General features: G+C 42.2%; 3 protein-coding genes across 4 annotated transcripts in view; all 3 read left to right on the forward strand.

Annotated features, from left to right (window-relative positions):
* Window positions 1-2108: 2108 nt before the first annotated feature.
* sqor (sulfide quinone oxidoreductase) lies at window positions 2109-7590 on the forward strand. Its single transcript, XM_077007426.1, has 10 exons — window positions 2109-2373; window positions 2873-3088; window positions 3991-4161; window positions 4830-4883; window positions 5444-5638; window positions 5864-6073; window positions 6156-6339; window positions 6505-6572; window positions 6715-6893; window positions 7047-7590. Exons 2-10 carry the CDS (start codon window positions 2885-2887, stop codon window positions 7102-7104), a joined length of 1323 nt encoding a protein of 440 aa, XP_076863541.1. The 5' UTR covers window positions 2109-2373; window positions 2873-2884; the 3' UTR covers window positions 7105-7590.
* Window positions 7591-8072: 482 nt separating this feature from the next.
* On the forward strand, window positions 8073-20616 carry ctdspl2a (CTD (carboxy-terminal domain, RNA polymerase II, polypeptide A) small phosphatase like 2a). The gene is made up of 13 exons (XM_077007425.1): window positions 8073-9507; window positions 10788-10996; window positions 11170-11308; window positions 11607-11753; window positions 12472-12693; window positions 12816-12903; window positions 12992-13103; window positions 13950-14036; window positions 16481-16543; window positions 16714-16793; window positions 16985-17111; window positions 17187-17282; window positions 18995-20616. Exons 2-13 carry the CDS (start codon window positions 10811-10813, stop codon window positions 19058-19060), a joined length of 1413 nt encoding a protein of 470 aa, XP_076863540.1. The 5' UTR covers window positions 8073-9507; window positions 10788-10810; the 3' UTR covers window positions 19061-20616.
* A 2358-nt stretch (window positions 20617-22974) lies between these two features.
* scaper (S-phase cyclin A-associated protein in the ER) overlaps window positions 22975-26352 on the forward strand; it is a 45741-nt gene continuing 42363 nt past the window's right edge. The window contains exon 1 of one of the 2 annotated variants that reach the window (XM_077007427.1): window positions 22975-23280. In XM_077007427.1, coding sequence (XP_076863542.1) covers window positions 23113-23280 — 168 coding nt within the window. In that variant the 5' untranslated portion in view covers window positions 22975-23112. The remainder of the gene's footprint in view (window positions 23281-26352) is intronic. The other variant, XM_077007428.1, reaches the window with a different exon arrangement.

Genomic DNA, 26352 nt, shown 5'->3' on the forward strand with positions numbered 1-26352 from the left:
ATACAAATACGACATAAACGCTAATTAAACTAACGCCACAACGAGACTAAATCAAACACATATGCCCTAATTCAGTTAACAACACGTTTCAAACATTAAATTGATCTACATGGAGTCTGCACAGAGGCATATAATTCCGTACCGGTCCACTCCCCTAGTCCAGTGGCGGATGTCACCCATCACCCCCACCTGCTGGCTGTCTCCTGCAGGGTGGAGCAGCAGGCCAGCAGGACTAGGTCGTGGTGACCCGCTCACCCTGCTGGTGGGTGGTGGCACTGACTATGAGCATACAGTTGAAACTCTTCATGGGGTGTTTGCACTGTGTATGGTGAAGAGTGGTCCAAGTCTTCTGGACATCCAGTTGTTTGAAGACTCTGGCCATGACGTATGGTGCAATTCTACACTTTGGATCGCTCTAAAATGGTAAAAGAACTCCTCAACTAGCCACTCGGCTGTTGTCGTCACACTCCTGTCCAGGAATTCATATGCCTCTGGATACTTAGTGAAGTAATCTATGCCCATGAGGACATAGCGGTTGCCAGCGTCAGTGGTAGTAAAGGGGCGTCCACACCCACGACCCTGCCCACAGGCACGCATGAGAGGAATCAGGCACTGGGTGCAGCAATGCACAAATGTTCCACTCATCTAAAAAAGTACTCTTTCTTTTGTCTTTGCTTATTTCTTTGGTTATTGTGTACATCCACATCTGTGCGATAGCCCGACCAGCAGCTCTGCTGCAGCTGCATTGGCATTTCGCCTGTGCCAAAGTGTGCCAGCGCTGGCCGGCGGGCCACTCTGCTCGGCACCATCCTCCTGAAGCTGTGTGACACCGGCAGCTGTCCACACACACTCTCAGGACGCAGCTGTCCACTTGGCCCTGGGGCTCTCTGAAATGCAGGAGCCAAATCAGTGAGGCACGATCAGAATGAGGGACAAAGTGAATGCCATTGGGTTAAAGGTGAAAATGGCATATTCCAGCAATGGCAGTGATTCCTACAACACTGAGTTTGTTAACATATTGCTACAAACGACTGATGATTAGACAGCTATAATACTGAAGGAGTGATTATTAGACAGCTATAATACTGAAGGAGTGTGCTCTTGAAATGTGCTCTGGATGTTATACTTTACCTTTATTATTATCATCAACAAAACCACCGCCAAACATTATGCTCTCTTTTAATACACCTGTCCCAGACCATGAAGGGCTTGATAATAAGCTGTGTAGTTGAACCAGGCGTGTAAATGATCTAGAACATAATGTAGAGAGTCCGTGCGACTAGAAGTAAGAAGTAAAACATACAGGATGGCACAGTGGTTAGCACTGATACACAGACCCAGGCCCGGGTGCCTATATAGCTCGTTCATGTTCTCCTGTTGCTTGCTGTGGGTTTCCTCTGTGTATTCTAGTTTTCTTCACACTCCAAAGACATGCAAAGACATGTTATGCCTCTCTATAGTGGCCAGGGTTGTGTGTGTGTGTGTGTGTGTGTGTGTGTGTGTGTGTGTGTGTGTGTGTGTGTGTGTGTGTGTGTGTGTCTGTGTGTGTGTGTGTGTGTGTGTGTGTGTGTGTGTGTGTGTGTGTGTGTGTGTGTGTGTGTGTGTGTGTGTGTGTTTATACAGGCACATGAAATTCATACTACTGTTGCGTAAAAAAAAACTAGCACGTATTTTTTGGTATTGTTTGTTATTGTGTGTTATTGTTTGTTATTGCACTTATTGTTGTTTGATGTAGAGCTTAGACTTAGTTTGCACTTCTTGGTATCAGCATTGATTCCTGTATTTCAACAATTTCCCACTTCATCTGAATCTATCTTACTGGCCAGGATACATTCTACGGGTAGATGACAAAGCACTTTTGTGCTGTGCTGTGTGCGTGTGTGTGCGAATATGTGTCTGTGCATGTGTCCGTGTGTGTGTGTGTGTGCATGCGTCCGTATTTGTGTGTGCGTGTGTGTGTGTGTGTGTGTGTGTGTGTGTGTGGAGGGGATAAGATCCAGCCCCTTACTACCCTAAATTGGATTAAGAATATAAAGATTAGAATAAACAACTGAATAACAAATGCAATAACGACACCTTCCGGATGACACGAGTATTGCGCATGTATTCCTTATCTTAGCTCACTCGTTCTTCGCTTTGATATTGACATGGCTTGAAAATATCGAATTGTGACCATGACTCACCATGACATAAACAAATTCCGGTAGTTACGAGGACAAACTATAAGTGTATAATCATTGCAGTATTGCACGACCACACTCCTACTCGGTGACGTCAAATGTACTGAACACACGGAACCAGGAACAATTCGCCTACAAGAAGGTTCTCAGGAGGAACTTGTTCAACACATCCGAAGACCTCCAGGCTGGTCTGGTAAGAGAATGTTATTATGTTACATAACCTATAGGACCGAGCTATGGCCGTCACAGACAGTAGTCAGATATCCAACACCTTACATAGATCAAGGTTAAGTGTTTTTAAGTTCCTACGAAGGTCATATAAGATACTGTAACGCAAACGGTCATGCATTAGACGGCACACTTTTCAGGTTTTAGTATTATTGGCATGTGGTGTGAGATAAATGTTAGTTATAATGGGCTGTATTTCAGTAGCCAACCACACAGTCGAATATTGTTCAAGTATGTGTGGCTGTACCGCAGCTGTAACTGATCTTATCAGAAGTTATGCTACTGAAAATATTGGAAAGCTAACCATGGACGTAATTTTGATTTCAAAAGTGGGGGGGGGGGGGGACATAGATTCGTCGCTATTTAAATATTTGGTTTTAACCGTAAAAACTGGGGGGGACCAAAGCCGGGTTTTGAAAAAGTGGGGGGATCTAACGTGTATTTATCATGTTCCTCTTTGGTAGCACTACGGGACGATGGCGGCAGCTCTAATGTCTCACCTGGCTGTCATGAGGAAAGGTAGCAGAGTGCTTTACTCTGTGACCTGTCAAGTGCACTCGATGTCAAGGGAGCACCACCAGGTGTTGGTGCTGGGAGGTGGGAGTGGAGGCATCACGATGGGCGCCCGCATGAAGCGGAAGATCGGCGCAGAAAATGTGGCCATAGTCGAACCAAGCGAGGTATTCTCGGTTTTGAGAAGGTTTTATACACGCTTAGCGTCTAAACCTGCTGGAAACGTTAGCTCAAAATCTAGAACCTATCAAAATATATTAATTTGTAGCTTAATTTTGACGTTAGTAATACTGTTCCCAAACGGACATGCAAGTAAACACCCAATGTGTCGTGGCCCTTTAAGAGATTCATAATGGGTTTGAGGACTAGAGGGGGAACTAAGTTGTTAGTAAACTGATCTTTCAGTCGAGATAAATTAAGTTTTCTTCCTTGGGATTTTCTGATAAAGTGTCTCTCCGCCTCAGCGTCTCTTTCCAAAACCCTCTTCAATTTAATATTACAAGAGAGTGCAGATGATGTAAATGAAAACCCAAGTTATTGTGAGAGAAACCGTGTGAGTCAGGAAAAACATGAATATGATATCAGGAAAAGGATAAAAGTTCTTGTATGCCTGATAGTGTCTTCTGATTTAAGGTAAGCTAATACACCTTAAATACACATTCTAGTTCAACATCCACTGTAATGCCACTGCCATCATTGTCATTGTGGTAAGAAAGCACTGATACCAAAATAATATAATCAGGAGGGGACCTTTGGTCACAAACTATTGACCAAACTACACAAGAGACTCAGTTACGAGATGGATCCAATGAGATATCTGATAGCCCAGTATATTTAAAACTAATATATGTGTGATTGTATAGGCTCAACATGGTTCAAGAGAGAATCGTGATGCATTTATATTATAAACGATTATATACGTTTTTCTTAACCCTTGTTTACAACGTCTACATTTGACCATTATGACATAAAAGTGAACCGAAGATCGCTTACATTGGTTGTTGTAATGTGGTAATTACACATTTGTTTACTATCAAGTCCAGCAATAATGTGTCTTACTTTGTTTCAGATGCATTATTACCAGCCCATATGGACTCTGGTTGGTGCAGGAGCTAAAACCATTAACTCATCAGGACGTCCCACTGCAAGTGTGATCCCCTCCGGAGTCAAATGGGTCAAGTCCAGGGCCATGAAGATTGACCCTAAAAACAATACTGTCTTCACAGAGTCTGGGCAGGAGGTAAGGAAGTGACAAAGACCTTAGCAGTAAACCATATCACTGAGGAGAAATGCTACTTGCAGTTGAAGCAGAGACCTTATCTATGTGTCTAGTAATTTACCAAACTGCAGTGGATAAATAAGGATTGTACTATTGCTGCAATCACATTATTGTGGCGTAAAGTCTTTTCTAACTTTCTGAATGTGTATTGTAAAGGAAATGAGATCTGATTTCATACAATACTTCTCCTGAGGTCATTGAGTATTGAATGTTATCAGTTGGTAGTGTTGTACGTTTTTATAGACAATTTAACTCATTGTGTCACTTTTAAAAGACGGGAGGATCCATGCGCAAGGGACAGAGATAAAAAAATCACAGTGTGGAAAACAGGCAAAGGTCATAACCAGGTAGGCAGAAGTAGAAGAAATGAAGCCCAAAGACGGAGGCGAAAACCAGGCAGAGATCAGAGATCGTAGTTACTATAGGGAAACAGGGAATGCTCAGTATGAAGACCAAAAGGAAACAATACAAAGACAACAGGGAACATTTATTTTTTAAATAATAGATAGATGATAGATGGTAATAGATTAAAGCTGAACAGAATTTGTACTGATGTGACCGCGGTCAGGTTGGACATGGTCTGCTTGTTAACAATGATTGGGTGACTTGTTGTAATTATTATTTTTTAGATTTCCTATGACTATCTGATTGTTGCACTTGGCCTCCAGTTGCACTATGAGAAGGTACTTTTTAAATAATATTTAATAGTCTAATTTATTTACTACTTAATTAATGCTACAAAATCATATCACCTGCATGTTTAAAAAACAATAATTAAAATGATTAAAACACTTAATTACATTTATAACTATAACTATATATCATAACTATGGCAGTCATGGCCTGATGGTAGGGAACTGGTCTTGTGACCGGAGGGTCGTGGGTTCGATTCCCAGACCTGAGGCCATGACTGAGGTGCCCTTGAGCAAGGCACCTAACCCCAACTGCTTCCCGGGTGCTGGGCTAGGGCTGCCCACCGCTCTGGGCACGTGTGATCCACAGCCCCCTAGTAATCACTAGTGTGTGTGTGTGTGTTCTAACTGCACAGATGGGTAAAAAGTGGAGGACAAATTTCGATTGCGGTGAAAAATCACAATTCACAAAATATGGCACATTTTCATTTTTTTACAACTATTTGGCTTTGATAGCACCGTTCAAGTTATGTAATCAGTGTGTAATTTAGCAATAACATCAGTATGTAACAAGACTACTAACCTAAAATGATTTTTTAATTTAACTTAAGATCAAAGGTCTACCAGAAGCTTTTGAACATCCAAACATCGGTTCAAACTACTCACTGCAGACAGTGGAGAAGACGTGGAAGGCCTTGCAGAACTTCAAGGAGGGAAATGCAGTTTTTTCTTTTCCTAACACTCCTGTTAAATGTGCAGGGGCTCCTCAGAAGATCATGTACCTTTCAGAAGCCTACCTGAGAAAGGTGTGTATACTCCACTGTATGTGCTCTTGATTGTGCACAATGTTATTTTACTGTTATTGATCACTTCATTTTTATAATTGCCTTAGATAAATGACAACTGAAGTAGATAAGTAACATCATCCTTACTTTAAATGTAACCACATTTTTTACATTAAAAACTTGTTTTATTTATGGATATATGAATAGAGTGATTCAAACTGAAACTGCGATTCTTCCCTTGAAAAGACAGGAAAAAGGTCTAAAGCCAACATTATCTACAACACATCGTTGCCAGTACTGTTTGGCGTTAAGAAGTATGCTGATGCATTGTGGGGAGTTGTGAAAAGTCGTGACATCAGTGTGAACCTAAGACACAACCTTATAGAGGTCCGGGCAGACAAACGAGAGGCTGTGTTTGAGAACCTTGATCAACCTGAAGAAACAAAAGTTTTTGAGGTAGGCAGAGAGCTTAATGCTTCATCCAGCTAAAGAGACATTGTGCGTTGGCTCATTCACCTTAGTGGTGTCATTTTCTCAGTATGAAATGCTCCACGTCACCCCTCCCATGGGACCACCTGCAGTGCTAAAAGGCTCATCACTGGAGGATCAGGCTGGCTGGCTTGATGTAAACAAGCACACACTTCAGCACACCAAGTACCCTAATGTGTTTGGAATTGGGGACTGCACCAACCTGCCAACGTCTAAAACTGGTGCAGCTGTGGGTAAGTCACAAATTAATTGCATACAAAAAAAATCACATTCTTCTGCTATTTTACTTTATTTCTGATTAACCAGTTGTCTCAATTTGTAGGATTTTAAAAGACTTACTTTCTTGTCAACAATTATTAATGTTTAAAAAACATGATATTATGATAACTCTTTTATAGCTGCACAGTCTAGTGTGCTTGAAAGGACCATTACTAAAGTGATGAAGAAAGACAAGCCCGACAAGGAGGTGATCTTTAATAGTTTCAATTATATGTCTCCTTTGAAGCAGTGTAAAATACATTTTGTTTCCCAAATTTTGTTGTTCACTGAAGAAGGTTTAATGTATTTCAGTGCTTTTTTAAAATGTGTTTGTGTTTTCTCCATCACAGTATGATGGTTACACCTCTTGCCCTCTGGTTACAAGTTACAACACCGTCATCTTGGCAGAATTTGACTATAGTGGACAACCTCTGGAGACCTTCCCCGTGGATCAGGGCAAAGAAAGCAGAATCATGTATCACATGAAGGCTGATGTAATGCCCCACCTGTATTGGCATGGTCTTCTCAAGTAAGTGTCGGTGATTGTTTTAGGTCATAAAGACTTTAAATAGCCTTTTATTTAGCCTATTCTGTATATATTACATAGGTATATGTTGGGTTGAGGTTCAGACATGACCTGCAGCATTTTATACCTCTAATTTAAAATCTTTTATTCTCAAAGGGGACTTTGGGGAGGCCCTGGACCATACAGAAAACTTATGCATCTTGGGATGAAATAGAGTTGGCTGAAACACAACCAAAAGGAATCAGCACTGCTAATGTTTCTATTAACCACGTTGTATTTTACTTAGTAGAATCTAGTCATATAAGCCAAAAAGCTCTAACTATAGATGGCCAAGGGACATTTAGGCTAATACACCAAACCAAATACAATGAATTCTAACAAATGTACAATTTGTGTGTTATACATTTTCATTTTGTTATGTCCAACTTGCAGAACGTACATTTGTAAACAGTATTTTCAACTATATTTTAAAGAAATTGTGAGATGGTATTTAAAATTGTAAGCAAAGACAACACAAAGTATTCAAAGGCTAATTTTGAACCCATGTTTAAAATTGACCTGTTGTTACCAAGCTTCCCTTTGGCCTGTAATAAACAAAAATATATTGGCTGTAAAGAGCAGAAAATCATAAGTTGACATGTAGTCTATAGTATGAGGGTCCTTTTCTGGTTTACATAAAACAAATATTTGTTTACAAGCATCACCTCTTGAAATTTGTATGCGTCTATATGTATGTGGTCGTTATAAAACTAATACTAAAATTAAAATAAACTTTCGTATATAATTCATGTTCTAAAATGGCAGTGTACACCTTGTTGGGGATATCAAATCCGTACTTAAATATTACCAGTAAATAGCTGCGCTCCTGGGTGGTGTTCTCAGTGCCACCGTTGATCTGTTTTGGCTACACTGATCTTTGGAGACACGTGAACTGCTATTTCTGTGTAGCTGATGGCGGACGTCCCTGTTACCATGTCTCATTTGTAGCTGAGAAACCCAAAATTAGACGTTGGTTTTTTTAATCAGCAATGAACTTCTCAAATAAACTTGGGAGTAGTTGTGGGTGTGACCTCCAGTAATTCCTGCTCATGTTGCTGGTAATGTGGGTAGATAAGGGTGGGATTCGTGAGAAACCAAAGCTACTGCAAATAAGTATTCAAAACCACTTTCATTCGTTCTTTGTTCTAATAATAACATACAATGAAAATTTTCTGTAATAATTGACTGCAATATAGTCCTTAATATATAACATAATAAAAATTAAAACCAACAAAACAACTAAATGAATGTGCACCATTAAGTCTACACAGGCTGTAATGTAATCTATAATGACAGGATTATAACGTTGCTCAGGTAAACGGACTTTAGAACTGAATAAATCCATTATAAGGACAAATAAAGGTTCCTGAAGAGTAACTTGATGCGTCAACTCCCCCTTTGGCGACTATTAACAACGTTTAAGTCTGTAAACTTGTGAATGAAGCTGAGGACGAGCCTTCGGGTTGTCTTGTATTATCAGTTGCTCAAATGTCAATATGACAAAATCGTTGATAATCGATCATCCAAACCTGCCTTTAATTACCGCACCGACCCACAAATCATAGTGCGCTTGCTGAGACTGACCAGGCCGCCTTCTCACCGCGGTGACATTTCACATGATGTGTGTGGCCTAAAGACAACTGTAAACTGTTTCCCTTCCCACCCACTGGACACGCTTCATATGGTTTGTCCACCCACTGGACAGACACGCTTCATATGGTTTGTCCACCCACTGGACATTTCTGTCCCGTCCTTTAACTCTTCCTCCGGGACGATGTTCGGGGGTCATCTGCTAAACTAAACCCCTTTGCTTATTTCAGTGCCCGGGTGTTGTCTGGCTCGACGTTTAGAGGTTATACAGATTTATTTCCAAATATCAAGATACTTTCACCTCACAGAAGGTTTCATGCATTAATTGTAAAAATGTAATTAAGAAACATAAATGTGTTTAATTGCAATACATACTATTAATGTTAAATTAAATGCACCCTACTAAGATGTACTGTTTTGAAAACTAGTGTACTGAAAACACTACTTTTGAAAAAACAAGACAGCCAATAATGGTCATGAAATGTAGAAATGCGATAGTGATTCTACACGAGTATAGGTGTCGGAGACGCTAATACGTGCCTTTTCTTTCCTTACACAGCCCCTAAACACAAAAAACCCCACTTTTTCGTATCATTATGTCAGTGGTGACTATATACTATTTTTACTATGTACGTGGAACACAGTAATATCTTTCAGTTCGCTTCCACATCCCTTCAATGTCCCGTTTTCTGTAGCAGCCCACGAAATGTGTGTTATGTATTTTGTATGTTCGAGCTCCGCTTGTCCGCGCTAGAGCAAACCTTTGCACATGCGCAGTATGGTTGCGTTCATTATCATCCGGGTTCTTTCAAGAGTGTCTCGGTGAGGAGGCGGGAAATGGCGTCCCAGGCAGCAGTAGGAAGGCGATCCGTCGCTCCGTGACTCGCACTGGACACACGAGCGAGGGACGGAGACTTCAGCCGCGCACCCCACCGGCGTGGCCACGTCCGCGGCCACCGCGGCATCGCACTGGTGTAACCGCTGGCACGTAAGTCGAGTGTTTAAAACGCGTGTGCAGCTTTGTCAACATTCCGGCTGTCGTGTAAAAAAAAAAAATGCAACCGTGCGCCGCGGCTGTGGCTCGGGGGAGTCTTCGCGCCTTCGCCTCGCCGATGCTCGTCCACCGCGACACGGCTCGGTTCTGGCGCTATGCGCGGTCATCATATTCTGCGTTGGGGGGTAAAATGTGACGGTGAAATCTGCCATGTCTGTGACTGCATGTTGCTTCCCCCCCCCCTTCTTGTGAGATTGTAACATGGCAAAGCTGGCGCTAACGACGCAGCCCGCAGTGTCGCGAGACAGCTGGAATTTGAACAGCTTAGCCAGTTAGCTTAGCTTAGCCAGTTAGCTTAGCCGGTTAGCTTAGCCCGTTAGCTTAGTTTAGCCCGTTAGCTTTAGCTTAGCCCGTTAGCTTTAGCTAAGCCCGTTAGCTTTAGCTTAGCCCGTTAGCTTTAGCTAAGCCCGTTAGCTTTAGCTTAGCCCGTTAGCTTTAGCTTAGCCCGTTAGCTTTAGCTAAGCCCGTTAGCTTTAGCTTAGCCAGTTAGCTTTAGCTTAGCCAGTTAGCTTTAGCGGCAATATGCAATTTGGCGCGGCGCCTCCCTAACCGCATTGTCAAGCGGTCGGTTCCGTAGCGATTTACGTGACGGAACGATGAAATTTTTGGCGAGAGCGACGCAAACGCTTTGACGAATCTCGGCCGCCCCGCGACGTCTTTGGCATCCCCAGTGCAGCTAATGGCTAACGCAAGCTAACTACCCCGCGAGCCTGTGGACGGCACACCGGCTAAGCTAAACGGCGCACAAGTCACATTCGTTAACGTCGGCGGCGGGCGGACTCGGCCGCGGTCCCGTTTGTTGTTATTAGCAGCGGCGACTGGGCCTTGGTTTATTTCACCTTACGTTAATTACCCACGTTAAAGTGAACTGGTCGTGGTCGCCTGGCTAAATGAACGAGCTGTAGGCTGAGAGGGGCGAGAGGCGCTAGACGAGACCCGCGGAGACACGTCGCACCCCGCCCACCTGGTTCACTCTTCAACCTCCAGTCGCTCGTTGGGCGCTTCTCCTGTTCTGCTGTCGTGTTTACTAATAATTTCATAAACAGTATGCGTCAATAGGGTTATTGAAGCTATCATGTTGTTATTTTTGGACGAGAAGTGTTATTTAGACTTAACAATAAAACTCCAATAAAGTGAATAAGATTAAAAAAAAAAAAATATATATATATATATATATATGGATGTATGGATGAATGCATCTTGCTGTTTTCTAGTCTTACATGTGACTTTTGGGACAATGAGGCTGAGAGTGCGCAAAGCATCTCAGCAGCCAAGCCCAAGCCCACCTGCCCGGACCAGCAAGACCAAGAGGAAGTTCTCAGAAGTGGAGCACTCGAGGCCCTCAGGAGGAGCCAGGATGCAGAAGAGCGACACGGGCATCTTCTCCACCATCAAGAGATTCATTAGGGGCAACGCTGTTAAGGTCTGGTGCTGTGTTAATGACCTTTATTACAGCTCTTGTGCAACTAAATTCACAAATACTATTTATATGCTGGAATAATAACTCGAATTAGTAAGCCATCTAATAATTCAAATAAACTAATTCAGAGAGTTTTCTCTGTATTCACTCATGTGTCCAAACTCTCGACACTTTAGGTGGAGCAGTGTACCCCTGCTAAGAGAAGCCGTGTGGACTGTGACTCGGACAGTAACTTGATCACATCCACCCCACCCTCTGGGATCCTGCCCAGCAGAGCTAACCCTAGAACTCGCAGGAAAGGACCTGCCAATGGAGGTGAGTTGGAGGACAAACTGATAGCATTTGGCAAGTGTTATGTCTTAAACATTGTTAAGAGTAATGTGAATCTGGCCTGAATGTTGTATTAGATCACCTATTAAATATAATATGAAAATAAAATTTTCTCTTAAAAAATGTTTTTCTTAATCTTGTGTCTTTGTATTGTCCATATATCAGTTTCACAGGGTCCCTGTGTATTTACAGGCTGCTGTCATAAGTTCTGACACTGCACCAGGTAATGTTTTGCTGTAGTAATGCCGCTCAGAATGTGACCTGCTAAGTCTCGTCTCTGTAGACACCATGGCATGTGAGAGTAAACTGGTCAAGCCCAACGGAAAGCTGGAGGTGCAGGCAGAAACACCTAGCAGCCCACCACGAACCACTCTGTTGGGAACCATCTTTTCTCCTGTCTTCAACTTCTTCTCACCAGCCAACAAAAATGGTACGTTTTATCCCCCCCCCCCCCCCCCCCCCCCCCCCGTTTTTTTTAGATGGGGGTGTGGCTTTCATAGTTAATGTTGAGTTACATGCAAATTTATGATGCGGTCAGCAGGCAACTTTCTGCATCTGCTCTTTCTCATATCAAGAGTGTTGCATCATTAGTATGACTAGTTGGTATGATTAATCCACATCATGTGGCCTAAAAATGCTAATTCTGACACTAGTTGACATCACAAATTTCAGTATCATTGTTTTAATAGATACAACGTGATTTTTGTTCATTTATGTCATTCGTTTTCCTGACTCTGACCAACTGCATAAGTCATTAAAGATAAGATAATCCTTTATTAATCCCGCAATGGGGAAATTTGCAAATATATTAAAATATCAGTTGTCACTGTTGTTAAAATAAGACAGTAAAAAAAAAGTCCAGTCTGACTAGATATTAGCCACTTGTGGCATTATCTCACTTTTTTCTTCATCCTTTTTCCTCTTGATTAGTTTGTTTTTTAGGTATTAAGCAATTTTCAATATTAACTGTGGGAGCTAAAAAGAAAAAAACACAAATTATATATATGTTTTGATGTAGAACCAATCTAAGTCTCTTTCATCGTGGTGAGTCTACAGTTGTTTAGTAATCATGTTTCGTGTTTGCTGCTCTTTGACTCTTCGTGGCTAGCACTGTGACACTGGTACTCCATCTTCCCCTTGTCCATTAGCTACGTCAGGCTCAGACTCCCCTGGGCAGGCTGTCGAGGCTGAGGAGATAGTGAAGCAGCTGGACATGGAGCAGTTGGAGGAAACCCCCACTAGCACCACCACTGACGGCAGCAGAGACGTCAGCTTTGATCCAGCACTGAACCCCAGACCTCTGCTACCCACAGACATGACTGCAGAGGAGGGGGAAATTATCACCGAGGCTGATATGCCACCTTTGACAGGTGAACATTAGCAAATAATTATCCCACCTATTTCATTATTTTGTTTACTTGTGTCATTGTTGTTTATATACAATTAATTGAGTTGGAAATGAATTTCCTTGCTCCTCAAACTTTTGTGATAGCGGTTGGATCCAACAGCAATTACCCAGACGTTCCACCATCACCTCCTCCAGAGGGCACATACGAAGAAGACTGGGAGGTTTTTGATCCGTGAGTGGAAAATAAAAGCATAAACAGCGACTGTTATGATGCGCAGGAGTGTCCGTTGTTCATTGTGTGTTTTCCTTGGTCTTCGTAGTTATTTCTTCATTAAGCATGTGCCACCGTTAACTGAAGAGCAGCTCACCCGTAAGCCAGCACTTCCACTCAAGACCAGGAGCACTCCAGAGTTCTCTCTCGTCCTTGATCTGGTGAGAACAGCCTTTGAGAAGTTGATCACGCTTCTGTGGTAGTCCATGAAAATTAATGATTTATTAATCACCTTCAGAAAGCTGTTTTCTAATAACACTTATAATAATTCGTGATTGTTTTGTGTGTGTTTATTATCAGGACCTCTCTGGTATGATTATTTTTTAAATCTTGTTTTAGTACTTTCATTTTAGCTGTACAATAAGTGATTTAAAAACTGAAAATTTAAACTTTTTATTGTAAATTTTGTCAATTATCAAGTCCTAATTAAATAACTATTTAAAAACTCTTATTTAGACATACTATTGTTTTATTGCAAGATATTTTAGTTCATGGTCCAAACTGATTTTTTTTTTCATAAACTCTGGAACCCTGGGTTGGGCCACGATAAATATGAAGTATGTGTGATTATAGGACAACAAAAGAGTGTATGCATTTTTGGGGAGGTGATATGGATGTTTTTAAAGAGTGAATCCAAATGTCCACTTCAGCTTCATGTATTGGAATATGTAATATGCATTTTTACTTCTGTTGCATTTTGAGCATCAGTGCTTATCGCAGTCGTTTTAAATTCCTGCACCTTGCATGTACAAAGAAGCTATTTTATTGTAATATGAAGTAGCTTGTAGACTGAGAATAATTAAAAATACAGTCTGGATAACATGTATACATTTTATTAAAAGGAAATTAAAATCCTTAAACTTAATACAATTGTGCAATGTTTTGTATATGATCAAATACTCTTATAATTGTATTGCATATAATTGAGTGCTTGAATTAGCATTCCAAATCCTGAATTATTATTAATATTAATAATACTATTATTAATAATTCTCCTTTGGTTTTAGGACGAGACACTGGTCCACTGCAGCCTAAATGAGCTGGAAGATGCCGCTCTAACCTTTCCTGTCCTTTTCCAAGACGTCATATACCAGGTAAAGATCTCGTATGTGAAAGGATACAAAGAGGCAGAGTCTCTCACACAGAACGACAGAACTACTCTGGTTTATCTCATGTCTCCCGTGTGAGAACTCCCTCTCCATGACCGCATTCGTAACTGCGTACAAGTAGCAGAGTGATTTAAAGCTGTAGGAAACCGGAACAAGAAGCTGCAGAAATCTTACCAGTTTAAGCGTTCTCTTCTGAGCAAACAATGAACAGATACAAATACTATTCAAAAGTCCAATAAATTACCAGTTTATTTTGTCAGAATTTCTACCTTCTCTGATGTGAAATTGTTGCTTACATAAGCCTTGCCCAGAATCAGTTACATTGACATTGGCTAGGTATCGATGCTAGATAATACTGGTTTGCCTTGAAGTCTATTAAAGGCGGTCTGGTTTGATTCTCAAGGCGGTCTGGGTTCGATTCTCGGTCTGGGCTGATCTGTGTGGAGTTTGCATGTTCTCCCTGTGTCTGTGGGTTTTCTCCGGGTACTCCGGTTTCCTCCCACAGTCTAAAGGCATGCATGTTAGGTTGATTGATGACTAAGGGCGTACTCACACTAGGCTCTGTGATCTGGGCCCGGGCACGGTTGCCTGCCGAAGCACGGTTCGCTTCTAGTGTGAGCGCTATCCGTGCCCGGGCCCGCTTGGTTCCTCGTGTGATTGGTTCATTTCGCTGGAACTCAAACATGACGTCAGTGATGCGATGCTCACGTTAAACAGTCATAGCGGCAAAGCGATTAGCAGACAATCGTTGTGTTAAATGATGGATAAATCTGTGCTTGCACCGTGTTTCTGCACTCCCAAAACGACTCCAAAAATACAATAAAAAGAGAATCGTGAACTCCATAGTGTTGTGCGAGTGCGCTTTTTTTCCAAATAAAGCGGCGTTGTGATGACGTAAGCGTGCTCGGGCCGGGTTGCTGAAGCCAGTGTGAGTGCAGGCCAGAGGGGGAGTGGGGAGGGGGGATAACCGGGCCCCAGCACGGAACCAGCAAACCGTGCCTAGTGTGAGTACGCCCTAAATTCCCTGTAAGTTTGTGCGTGTGTGTGCATGTGTGCGCGCGCGCGCGCGTGTGTGTGTGTTGGCCATGTGGTGGACTGCTGACCTGCCCATGGTGTACCTGCCTTCACCTGGAGATGCTGGGATTTTGGCTCAAGGACCCCCCCCCCCCGACTAGCGGGATTAAGTGGTACAGATAATGGATGGATGGATAGTTGTATGATTTAGATTTTCCTTATTAACACAATTGTATTCAGCTCTGTAGCAGTAGAACAGTGCGGTGCCAGTCTATAACAGCAGGCTGTCAGTCAAGAATACTTGATTGGTTTGGGCGTGGTGTTAAAATTTCATTCTCAGTTAGGACTAATTTGCTAAATTGTTAGGATTTTGTGTCATGGTGTGCTGTTTTTCCTCTCCATTTTCAGAATGTTAATTTGAACACTGTAGGCTGGTCAAATAAGAGAGAAAATGTAATATATAATAGTATGTTCTCTGGGTCTTTGTACCATGTTGAGCAATATTGACATGGTAATGTAAACCTAGTGGACTAGTGTTGATAAATTTAACATAACATTTATGCTTATAATTAATTTGAACAAATAACACCTTTTAATGTGTCATTTAACCAGCTATTTATTGTAAATTGAAATCAGATTGCTCACGGCGGTTACTTGTAGTACCAGAGTGTCTGGAAACTTGCTTTGGTTCTTAACTAGCTGTAGGTACCATGTAGCGGAGGCGCTACTATCATGCGTCATGTTGGAGTTAACTAATGTTTCTTTGAAGGATGATTTTAATTCGTGTGTGTGTGTGAGAGGCCATACGTTATCATAGCTAGGCTATAGTTTGACCAATGCTGTCCACTTCAAATGGGCAACAAACATCACCATGACATTTTTATTATTTCTGTATGTATGTGTTATACTCATGGAATTAAGCAGTTTTGAAGTAAGAAGAGAAAATGAAACCCTCCGAATGTCTCATCAAGCCTCTACTTACTCAGGTTTAGTTTATCGTAATGTTGAGGTAGACGTACAGAGCCATCCAGACACGTAGCGTGCACACTTCTGTCTTGTGCTTAACCAGCTTGCAACACGAGCTGTGTTAAACTCCACAATTTTACTATTTCAGTGAAAACTGAGCAGTTATGCAAAGTCCAAAAAGTCACGTTAGCCCCTCCAATCCTCCCAGCCTGCTACAAAGAGACAAGTTTTACTTTGCAAGTTTAATTTATTATGTTGTTGTAAAATGTATTACTGGAAACATTTAAGCTACTTCTGAGGTAAGTACTGGTTCATGTGAGGGCACAGTGAAATCCATTTGCTTTGCAACAATGTTCCAGCTAATGTTGATCGCAATTTACAATAATTTTGTTTACGTCTATGCTTCTATAAGGACTTCATCCTTACTCACACGACCTCTTCATTTAAAGGTGTACGTCCGGTTGCGGCCATTCTTCAGAGAATTCCTGGAACGCATGTCCCAAATTTACGAGGTTAGGTTTATTTTTTTCTTACGAAGGTGCGAGGGTGTGCTTTGTCTTCGTTTGTTCTCTGAAGCTTCATTTTCCAAATTTCCTCAAATTGATAGTTTAGATCTGCATGATTTGGGTAAGCTGAATTCAGATTTGAGAATGTTGACAGTGATTTTGTGTCTCTTTTCTAGATAATCCTTTTTACTGCTTCCAAGAAGGTCTATGCTGACAAGCTGCTGAATATTCTGGACCCTAAGAAACAGCTGGTTAGGTCAGTGTTTTGATCACGTTTTGGAGTTTGTTCATTTTGAGGTAAATTGATACTCTGACCAACATTTTAAGACTAAAGTAGCTTTCTTGGTCTGTTCTAACACATAGAATCTTAAAATAAATCCTTGTTGTGTGGTCTCAGCTGTTAAATTCCTTATGTATTTTAATGTAGTTTCTGTTTCACATCAACAGACATAGATTATTTCGCGAGCACTGTGTATGCGTCCAGGGAAACTACATCAAAGACCTAAACATACTTGGGAGGGATCTGTCCAAGACCATAATAATCGACAATTCCCCTCAAGCCTTCGCATACCAGGTTGGTTGGTTTAATCCTGGTAGGTTTGTCCATACTTGTGAAAATGTGATATTCACACTGTTTTCCCCATTGCAGCTGTCTAATGGGATCCCCATTGAGAGCTGGTTTGTAGACAAGAATGACAACGAGCTTCTGAAGTTGGTCCCATTCTTGGAGAAGCTGGTGGAATTGGTATGTGATTAGTGTAAACCTTTATTAAGCTGCAAGATTGTAGGCCAGTATTTTGCACAGGGCATCTGTGATGCACTACAGCAGGGGTACTCAACTGGCGGACCGCGGTCCGGATCCGGACCCGAACGCAGTCCTGTCCGGACCCAATCTCATTCCTGATTAACTGGATACGGACCAAAACAAAACCGTAGCATTTATTTCAGGGCTATTGAAAAAACACTCCGTCACGAGTGTTAAGACGCGGCGCGAGGGTTCCCGCGGCGAAAATGACGTAATCGCTGAGGCTCCGCCCGTGCGCGAGAGCCTCGCGCGCTGTCGCTGCGCGAGGTCGTGCACCTCTTGAATTTTGTAACTTCGCGCGCGTGCTGCGCTTCAGCGCGACCGACAAAGTCATGTTTGCAGGGTTCATACACCTAAACAAGGTGGAATTAAAGCACTTGTACGGCACTTTCAAGGTCCATTTAAATATTTTCCAGCACGATAAACATAATTAAGTTAAATATTAATATATATACTCGAAATAATTCGAAATAATTCGCTTTTTATCACATTATTTAATGGTTGTTTATTTTCAAAACGCCCAATCTTAACGTCTTCACGTTCTCTCATGTTTCGTCCTGGAATTACAAGAGGCTCGTATTTGTTAACGTAATTTCAACATTTTAATGTACTTTAGCCTAAATTCCAGCACTTTTCAAACCTGAAACACAAAGCAACATCAAAATGCGTCAGGTAAATGTTCATTCCCCTCTTTTTGAGGGGTGTTTCTTTATACTACCACATATCATTCCGGTCAACTTTGCAAAGCCATATTTACGTTTGATGCCTGATGTATATATACGGTCTCTGGTCAGGTAAAAATGTTCTTTCACCGGTTTTGCAGAGGTTTTTTATTCTCCACTGCCACCTATGGCCACCTATCGTTTCGGAGAACACTGCAGCGATGCTCGTGACGTTCACGAAAGTATAAACGCCTACACCGCTCGCGCAGAGTCGCGCGCTACGGTCGCTCGCGAAAGTATAAACCAGTTCGCCACCCCCGCTCATCAACTTACGTTCGCCCCCATCCACCCCGCCACCCCCGCCCGCACCGGACCTCGGGTCACAGGTATCTGCCAAAATTGGACCGCGGACAAATTTAGTTGAGTACGCCTGCACTACAGACATGATAACAGACAACAGGGATAATCCTGCACTACAGACATGATAACAGACAACAGGGATAATGTATTTTTTTTGTTTGTTTGTTTTTCTGCAGTTAAACACAAGTAGCATTACTACTGTGTTGTAGCCTTCTATGGGCTCCTGTAATGTTTTGAAAATTGAAGCTACATATATTATCTAGGTGGCTCCCATGATCACGAAATAGTCATCACACATTAAGTAGGCAAGAAATAAACTTTTCATTTTGTGTGCTTATAATGTATGCGATTCTGTAGACTATTCTATCTCTTTCCTCTTTTACCTCTTTGAATTCAGAGTTTTATCTTAAAACCTACACAGGCACTTTGTCTATTTCAGTGTACTTCAGATTTTGTTTAGCCATTTAAAACTTCACTTACATCCACATCTGTGTTGGAGTGGAGTGATATTCCCAAGGGTGTGTGTGGAGTGTAAGTCCAGGAGAGATCATCTTTTCTGGAATTAGAAATGTGCAGATAATTTTAAGAAGACCGTTGCTTTATAATTCTTGTCTTGTGTTTTCCTTGCAGAATGAGGATGTTCGCCCCCACATAAGAGAGAAATTTCGCCTGCACGACCTTTTACCCCCGGATTGAAGTGTCTGACGCTTTGAAAGCAACTTTGACTGTTTTAATAAATTGGAATTTTCAAAAGGGGGGGCATGAATAACTGCAAACTCTAATGAGGATTTCAACTACAGATTCACCTTTACTGGCGATGTTTTAGGTGGGGATGGGGTGGGTTGTCAACAAAGGTTTTAAAAGAATGACTTTCAAGTATGCATACATTTTATATAAAGTTTAAGTGTAATTGAAATTGAAGGAAAGAACAAGATTCATCCATTTTGACTGCTTGGCCTCTACAGATATTTGTAAGTGGTGGCTTGGCCCCACTGGAGTTGTGTCCCCCCCACACCCCCCTTATTTTGCCTAAATTGGACTGTACACGTGCTGTAGAGAAGAGGACTGATGTCACTCCTTTTGGTGCTCAAAGGGTCACTCCTCCCTTACTAGCCAGCCACTTTTCAACAGGAATGGCCAGTTAATTAAACTCATAGACATATAGATATATACATATTCAGTTATGTGTGTATATGTATATATAACATTTGTACATATGTATTTTCTTGTCTGGTTTGTAAAACGTTCCTTTTGCTCTTGAGTTCAACATGCATTCCTCCTGGTTGGACGGCTTGTTTGATAGATATGCTGACTTTTTTTTTAATTGATTTTAATTTTTTTTTTTTTTTTTTTTGTCTATAGGTTTGAAGTTTTATTTTTAAATGGCTTCTCTCTTATGCTTTTATTTTCTACATGCTTGTCAGACTGGTTAAAAAAAAGGAAACAAAGTGAACATACCCAGTCATCTGTAAAATGCGTAGCATATGGGGGGTGGGAGGGTATGAAAATAATGTAAATCGCAATGTTTTTCCTGTTATTTTGCCTCCTGTGTATAGTTGGCTGACCTTGACAGATGAATCAAGACATTTTTTTGTTTCTGATTGCTTTTCAATATTGACTCTGTTTATATGTGTGGGTGGGGGGGTAGGGTTAATGTTTTTATTCAATTGTTAGTTTGTTTTATATGCCAAGTATAGGTAAAATGTAAAATACGCTATGTGCTTTTGATTGCTTTTCTGTGAAAATTATGCTTGGTCTCTTTATGAAATGTCTGGTAATTGTAGCACCAGCACATGGACTAGCTACTCGCTGCAAATGCTTCATATTCAGTGTTTTACCCTCGGCAATTCAATCTCCCGTTTGAACTCAGTCCACTGTCTTAGGAAATCATGTACAATTCTACCTCTCTGAAGGGTAGACCCTGCATTTCATTCAGTGTTACCCCCTATATTTGTTTTTTTTTTGTGGGAGTTGTTTTTTTTTGGGGGGGGGGGGGGTGTTATGGGTTTTTTTTTTTTGTTTGTTTGTTTTGTTTTGTTCTTCCTATGGACATTAATACATTATTTTTATGTATCAGTCAGACTGAAATGGGTGATTATTTTATTTTATGGCATTGTCACACAAGGCCTTGACTGTTATTTTTTTCCCTCCCCTTTGAAAATGAATGTAGCTTGTGGATAACTTGTTTCAAGGTGGCTCATCGTAATTTGAGTATATTTTCACATCATTTTGCACTAAAAAAAATTCTTCAACCCGTTTATAAATACCTGGATATCTTTTGATAAGAAATGCAGCAGTGTGAATCTTAAAATTGGTATTAATCACCTTTTGAAGCAATTGATTTTTTGCTTGGGCATCAGCAGTAGCTTATTTTGGGTAGAGATTTAAACAGTGGGTGATGGCGTTATGGTGGTTGTGGAGTGCTGCTAATGTTCTCAGTATTGCATCTATATGGAAGGCATTCCTGTAAAATTAGGGGGGGGGGGGGGGCAGCTGTGCATTTTTTTTTTTTTTTTTTTTGTATTGTTTGTTTGCGTATTTTGGTTTTTGCATCTGGAAAGCGTCCTTGAGCATCTTGAAAGGCGCTATACAAATGGAACTTATTATTATTATTATTATTATTCTTGGATTGCAAGTAGTAATTGTAAACGATACAACTGAAACTATAATGCAAGTCCTTTGTGCATCACCTGGTGCTATACCTGGTGCAGGTGTGGCTCTAAAGGAAGGAATCCAGCACATTTTGAGCCAGTTTAGTTGAGCTGGTTTGAAATTGTATGCATAAATTACCCAAAAGTTGTGGCAGATTGGAGCACTCTGAAACATAATCCTCCCAGCACATCATCATTCAGGCATGAAGAAACAACCCCGGTCCAGAAAAATGTTTAGAGTTGAGTGTTTTTGTCGAGACAATCTTCAGAGTGTGTCGAGGCCCTGTTGTGTGCCGTGATCATTCTTCACACATCACTGGCTTGTAATGTTACCACCACACAGGCTTCACAATGGAATATTGCCACAAATTCTGATTCATCGGTATGAATGGAACCTTCATTTATGATTTATATATATATTCTACTCGTGACTGGTCCTGTCGTAGTGGTTCTATTTCCACTGGGGATGTGCTTCTCATTTTTTTGCTGACATTTACACCAGACATGGTCTTTGGCTTTTGTAGCTGGATTCTGAGATGACATTGGATTCGATGCAATTTGATGGGTTATGACGTCTGTTTGGTTTGCATTATAGTATTTTTGATTCCTCTATTCAAGCTGGTTTTTCCCCCCTCAGGATTTGCCCCTCAAAAGTGTTTTTTTTTTTCACACTGTCTCTTCAAGCCTTTAAAGCAGTTGTGCTTTAAATGTTTAGAATTGGATTGATTTGGGAGACACTAGACCTGGCATGTTTAGTGCCAACTGTCACTGCAGATAATGGAGCTAAATATATTTTCCCCCTTAATAAAGGGGTGCAGCAAGTTTTCCGTACAGTAGTATGTTAAGGTAAATGTTTTGTGGTTATATTGCGACATGAAATCACTATGTCCATATTAGCTTACTAACACAATTCTGGCATTAACAATATTTGGCACGATGCTGAATTCTGCACTTTACCTGCATCTTGGGTTTATCATAAAGAACATTTTGTTTTTAATGTATTTGGGTAACTAGAGAATGACGAGAGAGAGCAGTTCTTTACTCATTTCTACTTCATTTCAAATTGGAGAGACAGTTGAAAGGAATAATGGTAGACTATTTCTGAGTGGCTAAACAAGCCTCTCCCCTCTCTCTTAGTATATTATACCTGATGCCCGCTAAAAGAAAATCACATTTGACTGATTTTATTAAGGAGTGATTAAGTGTCCGTTGATACAGCACACATCTTTCATGCAAGATGTTTTTATATGATGGATTTTGTACATTTTCACTTGTGATTTCACCATGTCTATTTAGTTCTCAGTTTAAACTGCTGAAAGATGGAAGAAAAAACATTTTCTACTTTTGTAAGTGACTCCACAGAACGCAATTGTTTTGCAAAACATTTAAAGAAGAAAATTTAAATATATATTAGTGCTGTCAATTCCAGGTGCCGCGATTAAAAGTTCTCACCAGGATTTTGCTCAGGCTTCCTGGATTGTGTTGATTCCACTAATTTTACCTGGATTGCTAATTAGAAAATCTAGCAAGCTTGAGCAAAATCCTGGTGAGGACTTTTAATCGCGGCACCTGGAATTGACAGCACTAATATAAATGTAATTGATTATCTGGGCATTACAAAACATGCTACATAAACAAGGCTTTGACAACTGCAGTAATCTCATGCGTTACTATTTTGGATTACATCAGTAAATGTATCGGTAGTGCACAGGCTTCCGTTATTGTAATAGGTAATTTTCCAGCGTACCGTATTGAATGGACCAGTGGGCTAGATTATTGACTTAAAAGGACCTGCCTGATTACATATACTTATATGAAAAATTCATTAATGTTCGCGCAGCATATCACGGTGTGATGTATGAATTGTACTAAAAAACAAAAATGGGATATTTTAATCCCAGCGGGTGGCCGAGTGTCACCGCCGCCTCCACACCAGCAGGTAGCGATAACGCGCCATATTCCCGAGACTCGCAAACGTCAAGGCGCTCCAGAGAAGAACAAAAAAAGAAGGGGGGACCTGTTCAATATTTCAACCGTTTCGCCGTTTATTTACCTTCAACCACCGGAACAGTTCAGTCTGTTCATCGCAGGAGGTCGATGTCTAAAGACGGTGGCCGCCACGACGGTCGTCGACGCGGCGCTGCCCAGCACCGAGGGCCGAGGCCCGGTCAGAGCGGCGATGGGAGGGAGAGGTCCGGTAGTAACAGCTCTGGGTCCTCACACGGAGGAGGGAGAGGGAGGAACCCGGCCAACCTCGCTCTGAAGGTAGGAGAACATTACTCTGGAGATAGGAGAACATTACTCTGGAGGTAGGAGAACATTACTCTGGAGATAGGAGAACATTACTCTGGAGGTAGGAGAACATTACTCTGGAGGTAGGAGGAGAACATTACTCTGGAGGTAGGAGGAGAACATTACTCTGGAGGTAGTAGGAGAACATTACTCTGGAGATAGGAGAACATTACTCTGGAGGTAGGAGGAGAACATTACCCTGGAGGTAAGAGGAGAACATTATTCTGGAGGTAGGAGTAGAACATTACTCTGGAGGTAGGAGGAGAACATTACTCTGGAGGGAGGTAGGAGGAGAACATTACTCTGGAGGTAGGAGGAGAACATTACTCTGGAGGTAGGAGGAGAACATTACTCTGGAGGTAGGAGGAGAACATTAGTCTGGAGGTAGGAGGAGAACATTACCCTGGAGGTAGGAGGAGAACATTACTCTGGAGGTAGGAGGAGAACATTACTCTGGAGGTAGGAGGAGAACATTACCCTGGAGGTAGGAGGAGAACATTACTCTGGAGGTAGGGGGTTCTGTTCACCTGGTACTCTGAAGGTAGGGGGGGGGGGGGGGGGGGGTTTGTTTGCCTTTAAAAAAAGATGCTGTCCTCCAGCTGTCTCGGTGGCTGGCTTCCTCTTCTCTCTGAGGAGAGTTTAGATGTCTCCCTTCGCTTTCTGTGTGTAGACATGTATGGGGGAATGTTCAGAATTTCACGTTTTAATTGCCAGTTAGAGTGTGTGCTGGCATGAAAAATGATCAAAAATCTCATGTTCACACATTGTTCTGTGTTTTTAACTCCCATACACACTCCACACACACACACAAACATACATACAGCCACATACTGTACATCTGTCTCTCTTACCCACTCCACAAACACACATAAACATACATATATCTCACACACATGTCTATCAAACCCACTACACAATGCACGCACGTGCACATGCACATCTCTCACACCCACTGCACACAGACACATGCATAAGGAGGTGTTGTCATGCACACAATACACACCTCACACCTTCAAACACTATACACCTTCATGCACTACACACACATATACACCATACACATTACACACCTTCATACACACCACATATATTCCCACACACCACAAAGAACTTAACACACACTAGATTCTACACACATTACACTCTAAACTTCTCACAACCAGCAGCTCCCCCCACACACACATACATCTCTGTCTCTGACACACATCACTCAGACACACACAAACAGATTCATACTTAAGGAGGGTTTGTTCACCTAAAGACACACACACACACACACACTGTACACGTTCATGTTCATACACTCACCTTATTTCATGTCATACACACCTTCATTTACACACCACAGAGACGCATACCTAAGGTGGATTTCAAGTACACAGACACACACTATGCACACAATACACTTTCATACGCACTGCACAGTCGTACACACAATCACACTCATATTTCATGCCGTATACACACCATCATTCACACACACACAAGCACATACTACAATATCATCACATCATACACAATACACACCATATACAACATATACACCATTCACACTACACAACTTCATACACACTGCATATATTACCACACACCATGCACAGTTTAACACACACTGAACTCTACACACATTACACTCTAGGACACACCTTTTCAAGCCCTATAGGATTTCCTTCAGGAAATGCAAATCTAGTTGTTGTTTGTGATATGTGCAAGTCGTTAAAAATGTGTGATTGGAACGTTTCCCACAAACTCCAACAGGCGTCAAATATATACAGCGCCCTATTGGGTAAAAGGTCATTTGCTTGTAGAACATTACCTGAGATCCATAAGCGCCGATACAGGGATGATCCTGCCATAAGCTGTAGTTCAGACCATCCGGGTGGTCAGCCGGTTGCTGATCTCAGCCGTGACCACGGCCTCAAAGTTGCACTCCTGGTCTTTGAGGGGGTGGAGTCACAGTGAGCCGCAGTGAGGCGCAGTGAGGCACAGTGAGGCACAGTGAGGCACAGTGAGGCGCAGTGAGGCTCAGTGAGGCACAGTGAGGCACAGTGAGGCACAGTGGGGCTCAGTGAGGCTCAGTGAGGCTCAGTGAGGCTCCGTGAGGCACAGTGAGGCACAGTGAGGCACAGTGAGGCTCAGTGAGGCTCCGTGTTCTGCCCACTGAGCCCTGCCTCATGCCGCCTGGATCGGCAGCCTCCTTGCTGTCTCCAGATCCTCCCACACACACTGCAACCTTTGCTGTGCTCCCAGAGGCCGATCCAGCTAGTGCCACGTTCCTCCGGTGTGTCCCTACAGTTCCGCGTCTGCCCTGTCCGCCTGTCTTCTTGTTTTGCGCCGCACCAGCCCTAACTAGCGGCGCGTGCTTCTCCTTGAAGTGACGGCAACATTCCTCACTTCAGCTGTGCGCTGGTCTGGGTGGTCATGGGCGGTCGGGCGGGGCATCAACATTACCATGCGGGCATCCAGCACACTGTTAGATGGTGAAGCTCCACTCCTCTACCACCAGGATCCACCGCTGGTTCTTGAGGTCTCTGAACTGGAAGAGCCAAGAAATTGAGACGTCATCGGGTTAAAGGTGAAAATGGCATGTTCCTGCAACGACGGTCAGCAGCTGACCTTCAACACCCAGTAGCTCCACTCTGACTATAGTGGGTGATGAGCTTCTCAGCCCCGTCCCGCACCTGTGAAATGACCACACTGGTGCTCTGCTCACTGGTGTCCACGTCCAACAAGAGCTCACTGCCTCCTCTGGGGAAACACCAGCACGGAGAGCAAACGCCTATTGGTCCCTCTGGAAAACGGCCTCCTTCGCCAGAGTGGCTAAATCAGCAGACCTGTGTGTGAGTGTGATTTCCTCCACTGTTGATGCTGATGTGAGCAGCGCTCGGGGACCCACCAGTGTGTTGAGCCCCTCTGACGCTGACACCTTCACTCACGGCTCCTCTGATACGACGTTGTTCCCGGTCCCTGGTGTCCCGTCAGTGACACTGAACGCATCTTCAGCACCTCCACAGTAAGCAGGTTCCCTCACAGAAAGTCCAAGTC

This window comes from Brachyhypopomus gauderio, chromosome 5, assembly GCF_052324685.1.
Source record: "Brachyhypopomus gauderio isolate BG-103 chromosome 5, BGAUD_0.2, whole genome shotgun sequence".
Classification (NCBI taxonomy): Eukaryota; Metazoa; Chordata; class Actinopteri; order Gymnotiformes; family Hypopomidae; genus Brachyhypopomus; species Brachyhypopomus gauderio.

Coding starts and splice junctions, on each gene's coding strand:
- sqor (XM_077007426.1), top strand. CDS start 2,885: ATGGCGGCAGCTCTAATGTCTCACCTGGCTGTCATGAGGAAAGGTAGC. Junction 4,884..5,443: donor TCCAGTTGCACTATGAGAAG/GTACTTTTTAAA, acceptor ATTTAACTTAAG/ATCAAAGGTCTACCAGAAGC. Junction 6,074..6,155: donor AAGAAACAAAAGTTTTTGAG/GTAGGCAGAGAG, acceptor TCATTTTCTCAG/TATGAAATGCTCCACGTCAC.
- ctdspl2a (XM_077007425.1), top strand. CDS start 10,811: ATGAGGCTGAGAGTGCGCAAAGCATCTCAGCAGCCAAGCCCAAGCCCA. Junction 12,694..12,815: donor TGATATGCCACCTTTGACAG/GTGAACATTAGC, acceptor CTTTTGTGATAG/CGGTTGGATCCAACAGCAAT. Junction 14,037..16,480: donor TCCAAGACGTCATATACCAG/GTAAAGATCTCG, acceptor CTTCATTTAAAG/GTGTACGTCCGGTTGCGGCC.